The sequence below is a fragment of a genome, unplaced genomic scaffold, assembly GCF_019419815.1.
Source record: "Pyrus x bretschneideri cultivar Hongxiangsu unplaced genomic scaffold, Pyrus_bretschneideri_v1 Contig11, whole genome shotgun sequence".
Lineage (NCBI taxonomy): Eukaryota > Viridiplantae > Streptophyta > Magnoliopsida > Rosales > Rosaceae > Pyrus > Pyrus x bretschneideri.
In genome coordinates this window covers 6562218-6577948 of record NW_025999402.1, presented here as the reverse complement: position 1 = coordinate 6577948, position 15731 = coordinate 6562218, and the positions used below count along the sequence as shown (strand labels likewise).

Sequence of the window (15731 nt, the reverse complement as noted above, 5' to 3'; positions counted from 1 at the left end):
ACCTTTGGTCACATAGGTAGGGCGTTAGGCCATGCGATTATTGTCTGACTTCTCCATCAAGCTCACCTTGAGCCCAATTGCCCGTGTGAGTTGGAGTGTTTTGGAGAAGGGGAGGAGCGGGTTGGGTTGCCTATCCTCAGGGTAATAAGCGACGGTAGAGTTGCTCCTATAGAGCGGTGTCTGGATCGCTTGAGAAGGGTCGAACTTCCCTTAAGAATCATAAAAAAAAACATAAGAAGAAGAAAATTGAAGGAGTTTTGGGTACAAGACTAGGAGTGGGCAAACGGACCTTAAATGGTTAGACTCGTCGCGTTTTATTTTCAAACGGGTCTCATCTGGTCCCTTCGATTTTAGGCCCACTCCGCCCGTGCTTACCAATGAGTGATGATTCAAGAGTAGGATTAGGTCAAAATCCCGCGCAATTAGTTGTCTATAATATCTATATCACTTACTAGCGAGCCTTGGAAACAATAGCTCGCCGCAACGTTTTTCTTGTTAATAAACTTTCGCTGTGATTATTCTCTCCGAGACATTGTGATGGAAGAAGATTGGGTTGCAGGGCAATTTCTTACTTATCGGCGTAGAAACTGGTATATATTTGAATTTTAGGGTTAGGGTTTTGAATTTGATTCTCTTCTCGCTGAAATTTTGAAACTTTGGTATTGTATTTTGAATTTTTGTTTTGTATTTGTTCTGATAGTGTTGTAGTTGTTGTTGGCTTGATTGCAGCTTCCATTTTCTCTGCTTAAATTTGTGCAGGCCCATAATTTGCTTAGTAAAGTGAAGATCTATCTCTCAATTTTACTATGTTTGGTTGCTGAGAAAATGTAGGAGGAAAATCTAATTTAAACAAATAGAATAGACGAACTAACTAGAAAATAAAAAAGGAATATACTTGTCTACTGATTCGTTGTAGTTACAATCAATATTTTGTTCTCGAGCATATTCAGTCTGTCAATGAAATGTTTCCCTCAGCATCTTCTTTGAATGCGTCTTTTATGTTTGATCTGATTCGAACTCCCCCGATGTGTGTGTGTTCTGGTTTGAATTCATGTCGTTTGTGTGTGTCTAATTTTCTCTGGGATGATGCAAATTAGCCAAATCATACGTCGATGTGCTCCACGAGGCAATTTTTTCGAAGCGCTTTGCCAGTCTCTTCTATGGACTTGGCAAGGCTTTAGAAATTTGCCTTTTGTAGAAGCGTATCTATCTGATGATACAGTAGAGATAAGGTTCCTTGCTGACCGGAATTTTCCTCTCTTGATAATCGGTTCTTATTGTGTCACATTCAATTGTTTTTAGTTTCGTTTTGCATAAGCATTTAAAACAACTGTATGTAGCGGTACTGCAGTCTGAACTAGAGCTCGTTGCCATCACCATAGCCATCGGATCTGCTTGGTGAAAAGAGGCAGACGTTGATATATCGATGATTCAAAAGCATTGAGCATTCTTCGAGAGATGGTGCCACTGAAAGACATAGTGCCAGCAGCACAGAACAACATAAACACAAGGTTCATACTTTTGGACAAAGGCATCGTCAAGACTACAACTACGACCTCATCACAAGCCCAAAACAAGACGTGCCTGGCGCTAGTGGCGGACGAGACTGCGGCGGTTCACTTCCAGCTGTGGGGGAACGAGTGCGACGCCTTCGAGCCCGGTGACATCGTGCAGTTGAGCAATGGCATCTTCTCTTACTGCAGGAACAACCTTTTGCTCAGGGCAGGCAAGAGAGGCAAAATTGAGAAGGTTGGGGAGTTTCTGATGGCATATGTTGAGACCCCAAATTTGAGTGAGATTCGTTGGGTTCCTGACCCTAATAATTCCAAGAAGTACATTCAGGAGGCTGTGATCTCCCCACATTCTCGTATATTTCCTCCCAAATACTAATCCATGAAGAAGTAGTTGTGTATTGAAAAACCGTGAGTGTAGTCACATTGTCTAGAGCTGATGTGTTTTTTTCTGCCAAGTGCAGCGCTAGAAGTAGAAAACTACGCAGGGGCGGGCTAATTTCTTTTACTTGTAGTGTGAAGTGAAATTTAGGCGTTGTGGGCGACGATCTCCTTGTTCAGATGATGAGAAATGCTTGAGGATTTGTGTATAGTGATTGGGTTTGGTTCTGCAGTCATACCATTGCAACCAAATTTTTTTTTTTTTTTTTTTTTTTTTTTTGTTTCTCCGTAATATTTTGTAAATATTCTAAACATGGTCCACGACATGCAGAAAAAATAAAAAAAATGTAAAAATTACAATACATAGACTAATAATTTTCTTTTATTAATCATAGTTATGCTCTCAGAGAGATTTTTAGAGTACTCAAAACATAAGGCAATGTATCGGCTTGTGCTTGGAATATATAGAAAAATCACTCGACCTGGTGTTAAAAAAAAAAAAAAAAAAAATCACAGGGGAATATATTGTCACATCTCAATGATTTAATCAATCACGAGCTGGTGGTCTAATGATAAAGAGTGGATTACGAGGCTTTCTTAAAACTAAAAATTGGAGGTCTCTGTTCGAAATCCGCTACTAAGCTGGAAGGCAGACTTGTGGTCAAGGAAGGTTAAAATATCTCTCTGAATCTTCTCGACTCCCAAAAATAATAGATAACCATTACTTACCATCCGTTTTCTTTTTTAAAAGAAAGCAAAAAAGATTCAATCCTATGGGCCAAAATGCAGTTCATGGATATCCTAAGCACTTAGTCAGAACTGGCGGCCCCACACGCGACTTTCCATGCAATCATCAGTCATCACTATCTCAGCTCATCACCAAGGACGGTTGAACTTGAACCCACAAAAATGGCAGAAATCAAAGCCGATACGAGCCACCACCAGAGCCTAATCGTGTCGGAACGTGATGTTTCCGACCCCAAGGCATCCAAATCGAAGCGCCTCGCTTCCCTGGACATCTTTCGTGGCCTCACCGTCTCGGTAGGTAGTTAATTCACACTATTTTTTTACTCTTTTTACTTGATTCACTGTTTTACTTTGTGCTTGAATGATGTAGTTGATGATTCTGGTTGACGATGCGGGTGGAGAGTGGCCAGTGATTGGCCATGCGCCATGGAACGGCTGCAATCTTGCAGACTTTGTGATGCCCTTCTTCCTCTTCATTGTGGGCATGGCCATTCCTCTTTCTCTCAAGGTTTGCTTTCCATTTCTTTCTTTGTAACTTTCTTCTTTTAATTAGGCCCGTTTCGTCGACTAATTTTGTAAGAAATACTTCTGCTTATAAGCACTTTTGGTATAAGCACTTTTATTAGGAACACATTGAAATTTTTATTTAAATTAGAGCTCGTTCGGAAGTTTTTGAAAATGAAAGGGCTTTTAGAGAAAATGTTTTTAGGTTCCAAAAAACACCATTTATGTGCTTTCTTCCAAGATGCACCAATTATGTGCTTTTTCCATTAAGTGTTTTCTTAGAATTAACTTGCATTTTTACTAAAGATTGGTTCCAGAAAAGTTTTCATCAATAGCGTTTTCAGCCATCTTAAAACACTTCCACACAACCTAGCAACGTGTGCTTCTTCATAAAACGCTTTTATGACTCATAAGGCCTTTAAGTTTTCCTTCCAAATACTGTTAGAAGCGCTTTTACTTGGCAGATTGTGCGTTAAGCTCTTCGAGGAGCAGTCCCAAATCGGAATTCAACTAGATCATAACACTCGTAGGGCAGTGTGACGACCCCTTGCACCTAGTTTGAATCCCCCTCTTTTTTTCTATATTAGACTAGTTTAGAATATCGCATCGTAGGAAATGATAACACAGCGTGTTTTTCTTATAGAGAATACCGGACCAATTTGTGGCTGTCAAGAAGGTGACTCTTAGAACTCTGAAGCTACTGTTTTGGGGTCTCCTATTACAAGGTTTGAGTTCTTCCTTTGAAAATATGTTGTCTTTTTATTTGTTGGGTTCATTATTTACTTCATTGTCTGTATAGTTTCTAGCCTTGCGCGAAAGCAACGTTACAATAATGTGCTTAAACACTTAAATAACTAGTTAGGGAATTCAATGCCAATCAAAACCTTGGTTTTCGTATCATTGTTAATCGAATGATACTTTCTGTGTGATGCATTACTTTATTTCAGACTTGAAATTACCAGGTGATTTGAGAAACTGTCAATTGCTTTTGTTGTCGTGAGGTGAACTGGATGCCTACAGTCTTTAGATATTAGCTCAGGTGGCGCTTAGTAATCTAGAACATGTCGATGCACTGTTGAAAACTTATTTCTGTTTTAAGTAGGCCCAAAGGTCATTGACAAGTTAAATCCTGAGAACAGTTACCAAAACTCTTTCGTGATAATGTGGCAAACCCTGCTTTTCTGTTCTTACGTAGACAATGACAAACATAACTTTGATATGTTGTGAAGGAGGTTACTCACACGCTCCTGACAAACTAACATATGGTGTCGACGTGAAAGAAATAAGGTGGTGCGGTATTCTCCAGGTAATTTTGGTAATCATACACTTTTATGCGGTTTATATTGATTACGTACGTTGAACATTGAGTAGTTCTTGTTGCTTCTTGTAGAGAATTGCTCTTGCATATCTGGTTGTGGCACTGATTGAAATTGTATCGAGAGGTGCAGAAACCAAAGATATGGCACCCGGCACGTTCTCCATATTCAAGTTGTACTATTGGCACTGGTAATTCTATATTTCTATAATGCTATAAAGTGTGTTTTTTTTTTTTTTTTAATAAAGTGATGACAGAAGAATTCTTCGTTCCAAAATTTGTAGGCTTGTAGCTGCATGTGTTCTCGTTATTTACTTTGCTGTGATTTATGGGGCATATGTTCCTGATTGGCAATTTACTGTCCAGGACAGAGAGAGAACCGATTATGGGAAAAGTTACACCGTAAGCCCTTGATCCTCAAATTTTTTCTAAATGATAATAAGCACATCTCCTAAAATTGATTGAGAATTGTTGAATTTGGAAAATTTGGATGTGGTAGGGATCTAAAGTATGAAATTACAATATATTCTGCTTTGAATATTCTTTGTCGTTAGGTAGCTTGTGGTGTGAGAGGAAAACTAGATCCTCCGTGTAATGCAGTAGGATATATTGACAGAGAAGTGTTGGGAATCAGTCACATGTATCAGCGTCCGGCTTGGAAACGATCCAAAGTATGTAGTTTAATCTTTTCCTTGATTGATCATTTATATGATTTTCTGATCAAGAGCTTACATCAGTGCCAGTTTTAATGTTTAAACTTCTTGACTTTGAAATTCTGCAGGCTTGCACTGAGAATTCTCCATATGCAGGACCATTCCGAAATGATGCCCCATCATGGTGCCGTGCTCCTTTTGAACCTGAAGGAATTGTAAGGTGTATATAACCCTTGACTTTGTTGGATTTGAACCACTCGGTCCTGTACTAGTTTCGGACACTTAAGAGATAATATCAGGCCTCTGCTTCCAGATAATCCGATAGATGTTAATTCTGAGGCACTTTTTAGAAATTTTATGTGGATTTCTTTCCACCTGCAGCTCTATATCTGCAATTCTTTCCGCGATTATTGGAGTGCATTTCGGACATGTGCTTATACATATGCAGGTTAGGTCTCTGATTCGTATATTCGGTGCTTAGCATGTGGAAGACTCTAACTCATTTTTCTTGTCTTTCCGGGTTACAGGGTCATCCAGCCAGACTGAAGCATTGGGTTCCGACAGGCTGTGCTCTCCTCGCCCTAGGAATTATTCTTCATTTCAGTCATGGTGAGAACTGAGGCGAACTGGAGAAGTTTATACAGCGATTGATGTGTTTACCAGTAAGTTATTCTTTCTAATGTTTTATTCCCATTGCAGCAATTCCTTCAAATAAACAGCTGTACACATTTAGCTACGTATGCATAACATCGGGAGCGGCAGCCTTGGTGTTTTCAGCCTTCTACCTTATGGTATATTAACTCTTCTCATGTAGACTTTATAGTTCTTTCCTTTTTCTCATGAGGCTATAAATTTTTGAATGAAAGATTAACATCGTCTCCTGCCAGGTTGATATCTGGAGCATAAGGTACCTGTTCCTGCCGCTGGAATGGATCGGCATGAATGCTATGCTTGTCTATGTCATGGCAGCTGAAGGCATCCTCGCAGGATTCATTAACGGGTGGTATTACAAGGACCCCCATAACACGCTTGTATGTTCGCGCACCATATGTTTTTACCTTCATTTTTACCTGCAATCGCCGTGTTTTTTGTGTTGAACTGTGTTGAGTTGCGGCATGGCAGGTGTACTGGATTCAAAAGCACGTCTTCGTCGGGGTTTGGCATTCGAGGAGAGTAGGCATTCTACTCTACGTCCTCTTTGCGGAGATCTTGTTTTGGGGCATTGTCGCCGGCGTTTTGCATCGGCTGGGCATATATTGGAAGCTTTGAATGCTTCTGTTAGTATCTGAAGAAGTGTGGAAGGTCGAATAATTAGCAGTTTAGCATGAAATATTTTGTACATATGATTGGATAGCATTGGCCCTTGAATTGTAAATTTTCTTGTAAACATAAGTGCCATCCTATTGACGAGGAAATTGTAACTCAAGTAGTTAACAGTATTTATCTTAGAAGTTCTAAGTTTGATTCCCCTCACCCTCCAATTTCACTTGTTATAGTTTTTTACCACCCATGATTTTTCGTTTTCTTCTTATAGCTTTTTACCACCCATCAAAATTTTCATTTTACACTCACTTTTGATGCAAGAGAGTTTCTAGCTAGATTAAGAGCTTATTTTTCCTTGCACCCGAGATCTTAAGTTCGATTATGATTCCCTTATCTCCGAACATCGCTAGTATTGAAGGAAAAAAACAATAACAAAATCGAACATCAAGTGACACTAAAGTTCTTAATTGGCGTTGGAGCGTGGAGCCTAAGATAAAGTAGGTTTGGCATTTGAAATAAGGAGTTTTAACGAAAAATCCACAGTACTATTCATTTTAACGAAAAATCATATTTTTACACTAAAAAGTCAATCATTGTACTATTCACTTTACCCTTTATTTTGTTTTTATCGTTAAAACTCACAGTTTTCAAGCCCTTTTTATTAGTTTTCTTTTGAAATATGTTCACCACAGTCGGTATCCCCCGATGGGGCATCAAATCTTCAAGACAAAATTTAGTTTGTATCACTAAACTACTGTTACGATTTAGTGATATTTTTCTTCACTTGTAACTGAGAAGTTTTAGATTCGATTTTCTCTAAAAATAAATTTAAATCATATTATTTCTATCTTGTTACGAGGATAAGTCCACCGCCGATTCACACAAAAACCTTTTTAGTTATCGTTTTCATTTTTGGGTCAATTATCGTTTTCGTTGGAAGACAGAGACAAAAACCATTCTATTTTTTTTTCCCTACTCTCTGTGAAATCTGCCGCTGAAAACTCTCTCTCGGTTTCTGAGGAGTAATCGGAATCCCATGGCGAACCTCATGGCAGAGGACACGACTTTTGAGGACGATCAGCTCGCCGCGATGACGACGGAAGACATCGTTAGAGCAACTCGTCTTCTTGACAACGAGATCCGCATACTCAAGGTCCTTTCTTTTCTTCTTTTTCTCTCTCACGCACTTGTTGTACTCTAGGGTACTACTGATCGGTGCACAATTAGGATGAAATACTTGATTTTGATTTTAGAGTTGATTTATGATTTGGGTTTCCGATTGATTTATTTGGGAAATTTTGAATTTTTAGTTAGATACGTTGGTCGATGCTTTTGTTAGGTGGGTATTTTTTTCTTTCTAAATTTTGGGGATTTGAGATTTTAATATGTGAATCTTCGTGCTTTTTTCTGATTTTTTGTTGTGGGATTGAAGGAAGAAATGTCAAGAACAAATTTAGAGCTGGACTCGTACAAGGAGAAGATCAAGGAGAATCAGGAAAAGATTAAGCTTAATAAGCAGTTGCCGTACTTGGTGGGCAACATCGTTGAGGTATGTGTGTCTTCTTGTATTCTCAATTTTTTACGTAGACAATTTGGAGAAAAAGGATTTTTTTTGTTAGGGTGGGTGAAGTTGAGGTCGGTAAAGTAACTCTCTTTAGTGAAAATTAGAATACGCTGAATATTGAGAATCGAAGTGGACTTAAAATGTTGTACTGTAGTTTAGGGTTTACCTTGTTTGAGTTAAGAATTCACGGGGCAAGCAAATTTGATAATGGAGTCACCCTAGCTTAAATATCTCAGGAATGGAGGTACAACTGATGACTGTTACTAAAGTGTGTTGGATTGGAGGACTTGGCTCCTTGCTTGCCATCTCAACACATCTATTTCTGGGCAACCCTTGTTTGCTAATTTTAGTAATATAATGAGTCTCTGAAGATGTGATTAAATTGTTAACTAGTTATTCTGACGTTATGTTTTATTAATGTTGATAAACGATATTGAGAACTTTAAGCTCTTTGAGTTGGTGTTAGTCTTTGATGGTCTGTGGACTTGGGGAGTTCTATTTAGCCTTACTCTCTTATTGGTTTTTTTTATTCTGTATCTTTCAGATTCTGGAAATGAACCCAGAAGATGAGGCTGAGGAGGATGGTGCAAATATTGATCTTGACTCCCAAAGAAAGGGAAAGTGTGTTGTTTTGAAAACATCTACTCGCCAGGTAATCCAGCGACTAATACTATGAACTTATTCCCTTATACCAACAGCAAAACAAATTACTGCAGTCATCTGCATCATTGCTTTTCTTTTATATTGGTGAATTTTAATTTTGTGATATGTGTTTACGGCTAAAAGAGACTTGTGTGAAAATCATATTTGATGCATTATTCAAAAGCAAAATTATGGGGTTTTGTTTTACTGCAGACAATCTTTCTTCCAGTTGTTGGGCTTGTTGATCCTGATACCTTGAAGCCTGGGGATCTTGTTGGTGTGAACAAAGATAGTTACCTGATTCTGGATACTCTTCCGTCCGAGTATGATTCTCGAGTAAAGGCTATGGAAGTTGACGAAAAACCAACTGAAGACTACAATGACATTGGAGGGCTGGAGAAGCAGGCAAGTTTCATATTTGAGACATTCTCTGTTGAGGCGGTCATGGTTGTTCTTAGATACCAAACATTTGAATTTTGTACGCTAATTTGTTTTTATTGAAACAGATTCAAGAACTAGTTGAGGCGATTGTTTTACCCATGACCCACCAGGAGCGTTTTCAGAAGTTAGGAATTCGCCCACCAAAGGGAGTGTTATTGTATGGACCTCCTGGAACCGGTAAAACTTTGATGGCTCGGGCTTGTGCTGCTCAGACAAATGCCACTTTTCTGAAACTGGCTGGTCCCCAACTGGTTCAGGTATACCATTATTCAATACAGTTATTACGGATACCTTTTTTTAAGCTAAGTATTTATGCATATGTTGATTTATGTGCACGTTGAGCATTGAGCAGCCGATATTCTAATGGTTTTGAGAAATGCCACTTAAGACATTATTTTCATAGTTGAATTTTCTGCGTTTTGGCATACCTTTTGTTGTTGCTCTTATTGTTCAGAGTAGACAAGGACTGTCTGTTTCTTAAATTTATAATGCCCTTGTATGCACTAAAGGGTCCCACGCCCTGAAGAATTTATTTGTTTGTGACTTTGGGTTTGCTAGATTTAAAGTAGCTGCTTCATAGATTGTCCTTTATTTTACCTGTGTTGTATGAGGAGGGAATTGATCCTTTTGGGTACACACCTAGAGGGTCCCCACAACCTGAAGAATTGAATTATTTGTTTGTGACTTTGCGTTTGTTAGATCTAAATTAGTTGTTTCTTAGGTTGTCCTGCGTTTTACCTGTTTCATATTGAGAGGAATTGATCATTTTGGGGAGATGATCTCTGTATTAACAAGCTCTTTATCTTTAAATATGCTCAACTTTGTAGGATGTGAGTAAACTTTGGATTTGTCACTCGGTCTTTAATGAAGTAATCGTACTTGTAATTGATGTAGATGTTTATTGGAGATGGAGCAAAACTTGTTCGCGATGCCTTTCTGCTTGCAAAAGAGAAATCCCCCTGCATCATTTTCATAGATGAAATTGACGCAATTGGCACGAAACGGTTTGATAGGTAAACTGTACTTCCTGAGCAGTCATTTGAAATAACAAATTTATCCATAGATATTGTTTCCCATTTTGATCACTCCATTCTTTCCTGTTTGAAATTTATGCTCACATTTTTTATTGCAGTGAAGTGAGCGGGGATAGGGAGGTGCAGCGTACAATGCTTGAGTTGCTAAATCAGCTTGATGGATTTAGTAGCGATGACCGGATCAAGGTTTGTTTCCTTGTCTGCAATGTATTTGCTTTTCCTACAACTATGATTCACTTCACAATACTTGGTTTTAGAGACTTTTTAACTTCAGTTGAATCTTAACACGTTCCAGACTTTTAACTACTGGGAGTTTAGCACGTAAAATTTGATAGTGGTACCATTCTTTTGTCTTAAATGCAGGTGATAGCAGCAACAAATCGTGCTGATATCCTGGACCCTGCTCTGATGCGTTCTGGTCGGTTGGATCGTAAAATTGAGCTTCCTCATCCCACTGAAGAAGCAAGAGCTCGGATTTTGCAGGTTTGCCTTTTACCATTGCATATGTTTTGTGATTACTTTTGTGCTTGGTGATAACATTGTTATTAAACCTTTACCTCAATCCTGTAGATTCACTCAAGGAAGATGAATGTTCATCCTGATGTCAATTTTGAAGAATTGGCTCGCTCGACTGATGACTTCAACGGAGCACAGCTAAAAGCTGTTTGTGTGGAGGCAGGCATGCTAGCCCTTCGCCGTGACGCGACTGAGGTGATTCTCTCTCTATCACTTATTGCATACGTCTACTGACTTAACTTTGTGGGTATTACTTAAAAACCCATGATAAGACGTGCAGTAATCTTCAAGTTTTGTTTTGATTCTACTTCAGGTGAACCACGAAGACTTCAACGAGGGGATTATCCAAGTTCAAGCGAAGAAGAAGGCTAGCCTGAATTATTATGCCTAGATCGAACGTTGGCGAGTTTTCGTTCGGAAAAACCAAACCCTCCCTTGTGTATTCATCGTTGTAATGATACTTGAAATTTTGTGAAAAGATATTCAGGTCTTGCTAGGAACAGCAACTGGCCTTGTGTAACTGAAATGTTAGTTGATGGGTAAATACCTCTTCCTGGATATCATATCTTAGTTGATTTTAATTTCTTGATTTGTTTTCGTGAAGTGGTTCCTTTTTTTAGTCTCTCTGGTTTTCATTGTTTATCTTGAATCATTGGTAGCCTCTGTTTCCCTTCACATTTTGCAAGAATATGGTTTACCTTTCCTGTTTAATGTGCCGGGAACTCGATCTGATACACTAAGTACCCATTGAAAATTCTCGTTCACCGCATGTCAACTCTTCAAAACTATTTGAATATTTTAGTTTCATTACACTGTCCCAACACATAATTGCATTATTTGTCTATGTATTTCTTCTTCCTTTTTTAAGTAACTTCGAGGTACGAGGGAGATTTTATTTAGGAGTAAAAAAATTACAATTATCTTCAAAAGGGCGTCCTGAATTATATTAGACGACTCTTCAAACCATTCAAGCACAGTTCATTAGTTAAAGTGAATTTTGTCAAACGATGTGCGACTCTATTATGTTCCAATCTAACAAACAAGTATTTGTTACTCGGAGTTGTCTTCAACGGCAACTTTGTATCATATATTACACGTCCCACAGGTGGTGTATACTCTCTTGGATGATTAATCCGTTATAAATAGTCTACTAAATGTGCGTTTGTTTCATTGGACTATCTCAAATATTTGTATCAGCTTCCCTTTGATTTCTTGCCTTACAAACTCAATTATCTTTGTTTCGATCCTGGTCTCGTCGTCGATCTATTGGGCCGGGGCTAGCAGTTATTGTCTATACGCAATTGGGCCCAACAAGAAAAACCTCTCTTTTTTACTCGTCTGCTCAGAAAAATCCTTTCTTTAAGAACAAGTAGAGAAGCACTCTTCCTCTCACCCAACACTCTCTCAATCCGCAGCTGAAAACTCTTCTCTGAGAAGAATCGGAATCGATGGCGAATATGATGGTAGAGGAAACGAGTTTTGAAGATGATCAGCTGGCCGCGATGACCACTGAAGATATTGTCAGAGCCACCCGTCTTCTCGACAACAAGATCCGAATACGCAAGGTCTCTTCTCTCTCACTGTCTGTGCTTGCGCTTGTTTAGGGATTGCTTTGGTCGATGCAAAATTAGGATGAAAGACTTGATTTTGAGTTTAGGGTTTATTTGTACTTCTGTTTACTGATTGATTTGTTTGGGAAATTTTTAATTTTTAATTAGGGTGTGGGTGTTTTCTGAGTGGTTTTGAGATTTTATTATGTGAATGTTTGTGTTCTCCTTTTTTTTTTTTCTTTCTGATTTTTTGTTTGTGGGATTGAAGGAAGAAATGTCAAGATCAAATTTGGAGCTGGATTCGTACAAAGAGAAGATAAAGGAGAATCAGGAAAAGATTAAGCTCAATAAGCAGCTGCCGTACTTGGTGGGCAACATTGTTGAGGTATTTGCCTTCTTGTTTTCTCAATTGTTTTCGTGCGAAAAGCCCGTTACATAGACAATTTAGAGAAAGTATTGATTTTTTATTTATTAGGGTGAGTGAAGTTGAGGTCATTATAGAAACTCTCTTTAGCGAAAATTAGAATACGCTGAATATGAGAAAGAATACGCTGAATATGAGAATCGAAATTGTTATAAGATCTTGTACTATGGTTAGCATACAATCGAGTTGAACTACACTCTTTGAAACCATGAAAGAATTTTTTTTTTTTTTAAAACGGGATATGGGCCATATGGCTTGTTTGAGTTCCTAATTTGCCGTGCGAGCAAATATCTCAGAGATGGAAGTACGAATGATGGCTGTTATATAAAGTGTAATAAATTGGAGGACTTGACTCCTTATGCATGTCGTTGCAGCACGACATCTATTTCCGCGCAGTCCTTTTCTAATTTTAGTCATATAACGAGTCTACAAAGATGTAATTTAAATCTTTACTAGTTATTATGTGGTTGTTTTTCATTTAATATCAATAAGAGTGTATTGAGAACTTTAAGCTCTTTGAGTTGATATTAGTCTCTTGGTGGTGTGTGGGAGGGAGTTCTGTTAGCCTTATTCTCTAATATTCTGTATCTGTCAGATTCTGGAAATGAACCCAGAAGATGAGGCTGAGGAGGATGGTGCAAATATTGATCTTGACTCCCAAAGAAAGGGAAAGTGTGTTGTTTTGAAAACATCTACTCGTCAGGTAAGGCTGCATACTTATGTTATATAATTTTATCTTACCCAAATGACTTTGGTGACTTTTGTCATTGATTTTCTTTTTTCTGATATACGTGTTCTCGGTTAAAAGAGACTATATAGGATGCATTACTGACAAGCCAAATTATGGGTTTTGCTTTACTCCAGACAATCTTTCTGCCAGTTGTTGGGCTTGTTGATCCTGATAAATTGAAGCCTGGTGATCTTGTTGGTGTGAACAAAGATAGTTACCTGATCTTGGATACTCTGCCGTCTGAGTATGATTCTCGGGTAAAGGCTATGGAGGTTGATGAAAAGCCAACTGAAGACTACAATGACATTGGAGGGCTGGAGAAGCAGGCAAGTTTCATACTTTGGACATGCTTTTGAGGCATTCATGGTGTTCTTAGACTTAGATACCACACATTTGGATTTTGTACCCTAAATTGTTTTTCAATGCAACAGATTCAAGAACTAGTTGAGGCAATTGTTTTACCCATGACCCACCAGGAGCGTTTTCAGAAATTGGGGGTTCGTCCACCAAAGGGAGTGCTATTGTATGGACCTCCCGGAACTGGTAAAACATTGATGGCTCGGGCTTGTGCTGCGCAGACAAATGCCACTTTTTTGAAACTAGCTGGTCCACAACTGGTTCAGGTATAGCATAATTCAATATGATTATTACTTATACCATTTTTTTTCCAATTAAGAATGTGTGTTGAGCATGGGTAGGTGTTTTTCTAATGATTTTGACATACTAGTGCATAATAGATTTGTTTGTATGCTTTGGGTTTTGTTGATTTAAATTAGTTGTTCCATAGATTTTCTTTCGTTTTACCTGTTTCTGATTAGGAGGAACTGATCCTTTTTGGGAGAGTAAATAGTCTCTGAATTAACTTGCTCTCTTGTGTAAATGTGCTCAACTGTTTTAACTTCAGATTTATAACTGTGTCCTTAACAAAATAATTGTACTTGGAATGGATGTAGATGTTCATTGGGGATGGAGCAAAACTTGTTCGCGATGCCTTTCAGCTTGCAAAGGAGAAATCTCCCTGCATCATTTTCATAGATGAAATTGATGCAATTGGTACAAAGCGGTTTGATAGGTATACTATACTTGTTGAATTCAATTTCATCATGGATATCCAATTTGATCATTGCATTCTTTCTTGATTGAAATATATTCTCTCATTTATGGTTACAGTGAAGTGAGTGGAGATAGGGAGGTGCAGCGTACAATGCTTGAGTTGCTTAATCAGCTTGATGGCTTTAGTAGCGATGATCGAATTAAGGTTTGTTTCCTTGTCTGCAAGTCTATTTGCTTTTCCTGCAACTATGATGCATTTGGAAATACGTAGTAGATGTTCCAGTTCCAGTACTTGGTTGGTATCTTAAATGCAGTTGATAGCAACAACCAATCATGCTGCATAACCAACTTCATTTTGATGACATAACCAACTTTATTGTCTTACATGCAGGTGATAGCAGCAACCAATCGTGCTGACATCCTCGACCCCGCTCTTATGCGTTCTGGTAGGTTGGATAGAAAAATTGAGTTTCCACATCCCACTGAAGAAGCAAGAGCTCGAATTTTGCAGGTTTCTCTTTACAATTGCATGTGTTTTGTGATGACTCTGCGCTTGACAACATTCTAATCTATTACTATTTTTTTCTTAATTTTGTAGATTCACTCAAGAAAGATGAATGTTAATCCTGATGTCAATTTCGAAGAATTGGCTCGCTCAACTGATGACTTCAACGGAGCACAGCTAAAAGCTGTATGTGTGGAGGCAGGCATGCTTGCCCTCCGACGTGATGCCACAGAGGTGCTTCTCTCTCAATTAAACTATTCATACTAAAAAAGGATAGTGATTTTCACTCTCCCGTTCTCTCCTTTTGCACTCAGTTTGCATCTGCCCCTTTGATTTCCCGTAATTTATTCATCCAAAGACTAGGAAAAAGAAAGAATAGAGTGCAGGGGGAGAAAAGTACACGAAATTAGCTCAGTCTACTAATTAACGAAGTGTACTAATCTTGAGTATTTGTTTTGATTCTCCTCCAGGTGAACCACGAGGACTTTAACGAGGGCATTATCCAAGTTCAGGCAAAGAAAAAGGCTAGCCTCAATTATTATGCCTAGATGAATCATTTCATGTAGTTTGTTTCGCTTTTTTTTTTTTCGACAAACATATGTAATTTGTATTTCTTTCCCCCTTTCTGTATCAAGTAATGGATAGGCCACTGCACTAAAGCCATTCAACGGTGATACTTGAAATTTAGCGTAAAAGATATTAGATCCTTTTTCTCGACTCGCTCTATCCCTCGGTTTCATGTTTCTTTCTTCTAACAGGACTTGTAATTAAGTCGATTAACGACGACATATCCATCAATTATTAACGACATTATCGATGAAATCTGCTATAGTTGATTCATTAAACTAATGGTCACACACGCGAAGTCTTTTGTGTAAGCACCAAAATTTGAGTAGCT

The 15731-nt window shown here is 38.4% G+C and overlaps 4 protein-coding genes and 1 non-coding gene across 6 annotated transcripts; all 5 read left to right on the top strand.

Annotated features, from left to right (window-relative positions):
• The first annotated feature begins 431 nt into the window (after positions 1–431).
• LOC103965301 (SOSS complex subunit B homolog) lies at positions 432–1946 on the top strand. The gene is made up of 2 exons (XM_009378338.3): positions 432–590; positions 1352–1946. Exon 2 carries the CDS (start codon positions 1459–1461, stop codon positions 1888–1890), a length of 432 nt encoding a protein of 143 aa, XP_009376613.2. The 5' UTR covers positions 432–590; positions 1352–1458; the 3' UTR covers positions 1891–1946.
• LOC125473949 lies at positions 1079–1249 on the top strand. Its single transcript, XR_007255688.1, has one exon. It is a non-coding gene; the product is annotated as a small nucleolar RNA snoR127 (small nucleolar RNA).
• Positions 1947–2681: 735 nt separating the features above from the next.
• LOC103965300 (heparan-alpha-glucosaminide N-acetyltransferase) lies at positions 2682–6584 on the top strand. 2 transcript variants are annotated; one of them, XM_009378337.3, is made up of 13 exons: positions 2682–2933; positions 3010–3147; positions 3787–3868; positions 4373–4449; positions 4534–4649; positions 4743–4860; positions 5013–5129; positions 5240–5331; positions 5493–5559; positions 5639–5720; positions 5811–5902; positions 5999–6142; positions 6234–6584. In XM_009378337.3, the coding sequence occupies exons 1-13, from the start codon at positions 2802–2804 to the stop codon at positions 6378–6380; spliced, it is 1404 nt and encodes a 467-aa protein (XP_009376612.2). In that variant the 5' UTR covers positions 2682–2801; the 3' UTR covers positions 6381–6584. The 2 variants fall into 2 exon arrangements, with proteins under 2 accessions (XP_009376612.2, XP_048432603.1); XM_048576646.1 differs by having other exon boundaries at positions 2683–2933; positions 4743–4864; positions 5017–5129.
• A 707-nt stretch (positions 6585–7291) lies between these two features.
• On the top strand, positions 7292–11174 carry LOC103965299 (26S proteasome regulatory subunit 6A homolog). The gene is made up of 10 exons (XM_009378335.3): positions 7292–7527; positions 7807–7923; positions 8483–8590; positions 8794–8985; positions 9087–9278; positions 9916–10034; positions 10154–10241; positions 10419–10538; positions 10626–10766; positions 10885–11174. The coding sequence occupies exons 1-10, from the start codon at positions 7411–7413 to the stop codon at positions 10960–10962; spliced, it is 1272 nt and encodes a 423-aa protein (XP_009376610.1). The 5' UTR covers positions 7292–7410; the 3' UTR covers positions 10963–11174.
• A 763-nt stretch (positions 11175–11937) lies between these two features.
• Positions 11938–15550, top strand: LOC103930611 (26S proteasome regulatory subunit 6A homolog). Its single transcript, XM_048576639.1, has 10 exons — positions 11938–12136; positions 12390–12506; positions 13141–13248; positions 13410–13601; positions 13707–13898; positions 14229–14347; positions 14446–14533; positions 14720–14839; positions 14927–15067; positions 15304–15550. Exons 1-10 carry the CDS (start codon positions 12020–12022, stop codon positions 15379–15381), a joined length of 1272 nt encoding a protein of 423 aa, XP_048432596.1. The 5' UTR covers positions 11938–12019; the 3' UTR covers positions 15382–15550.
• Positions 15551–15731: the final 181 nt, after the last annotated feature.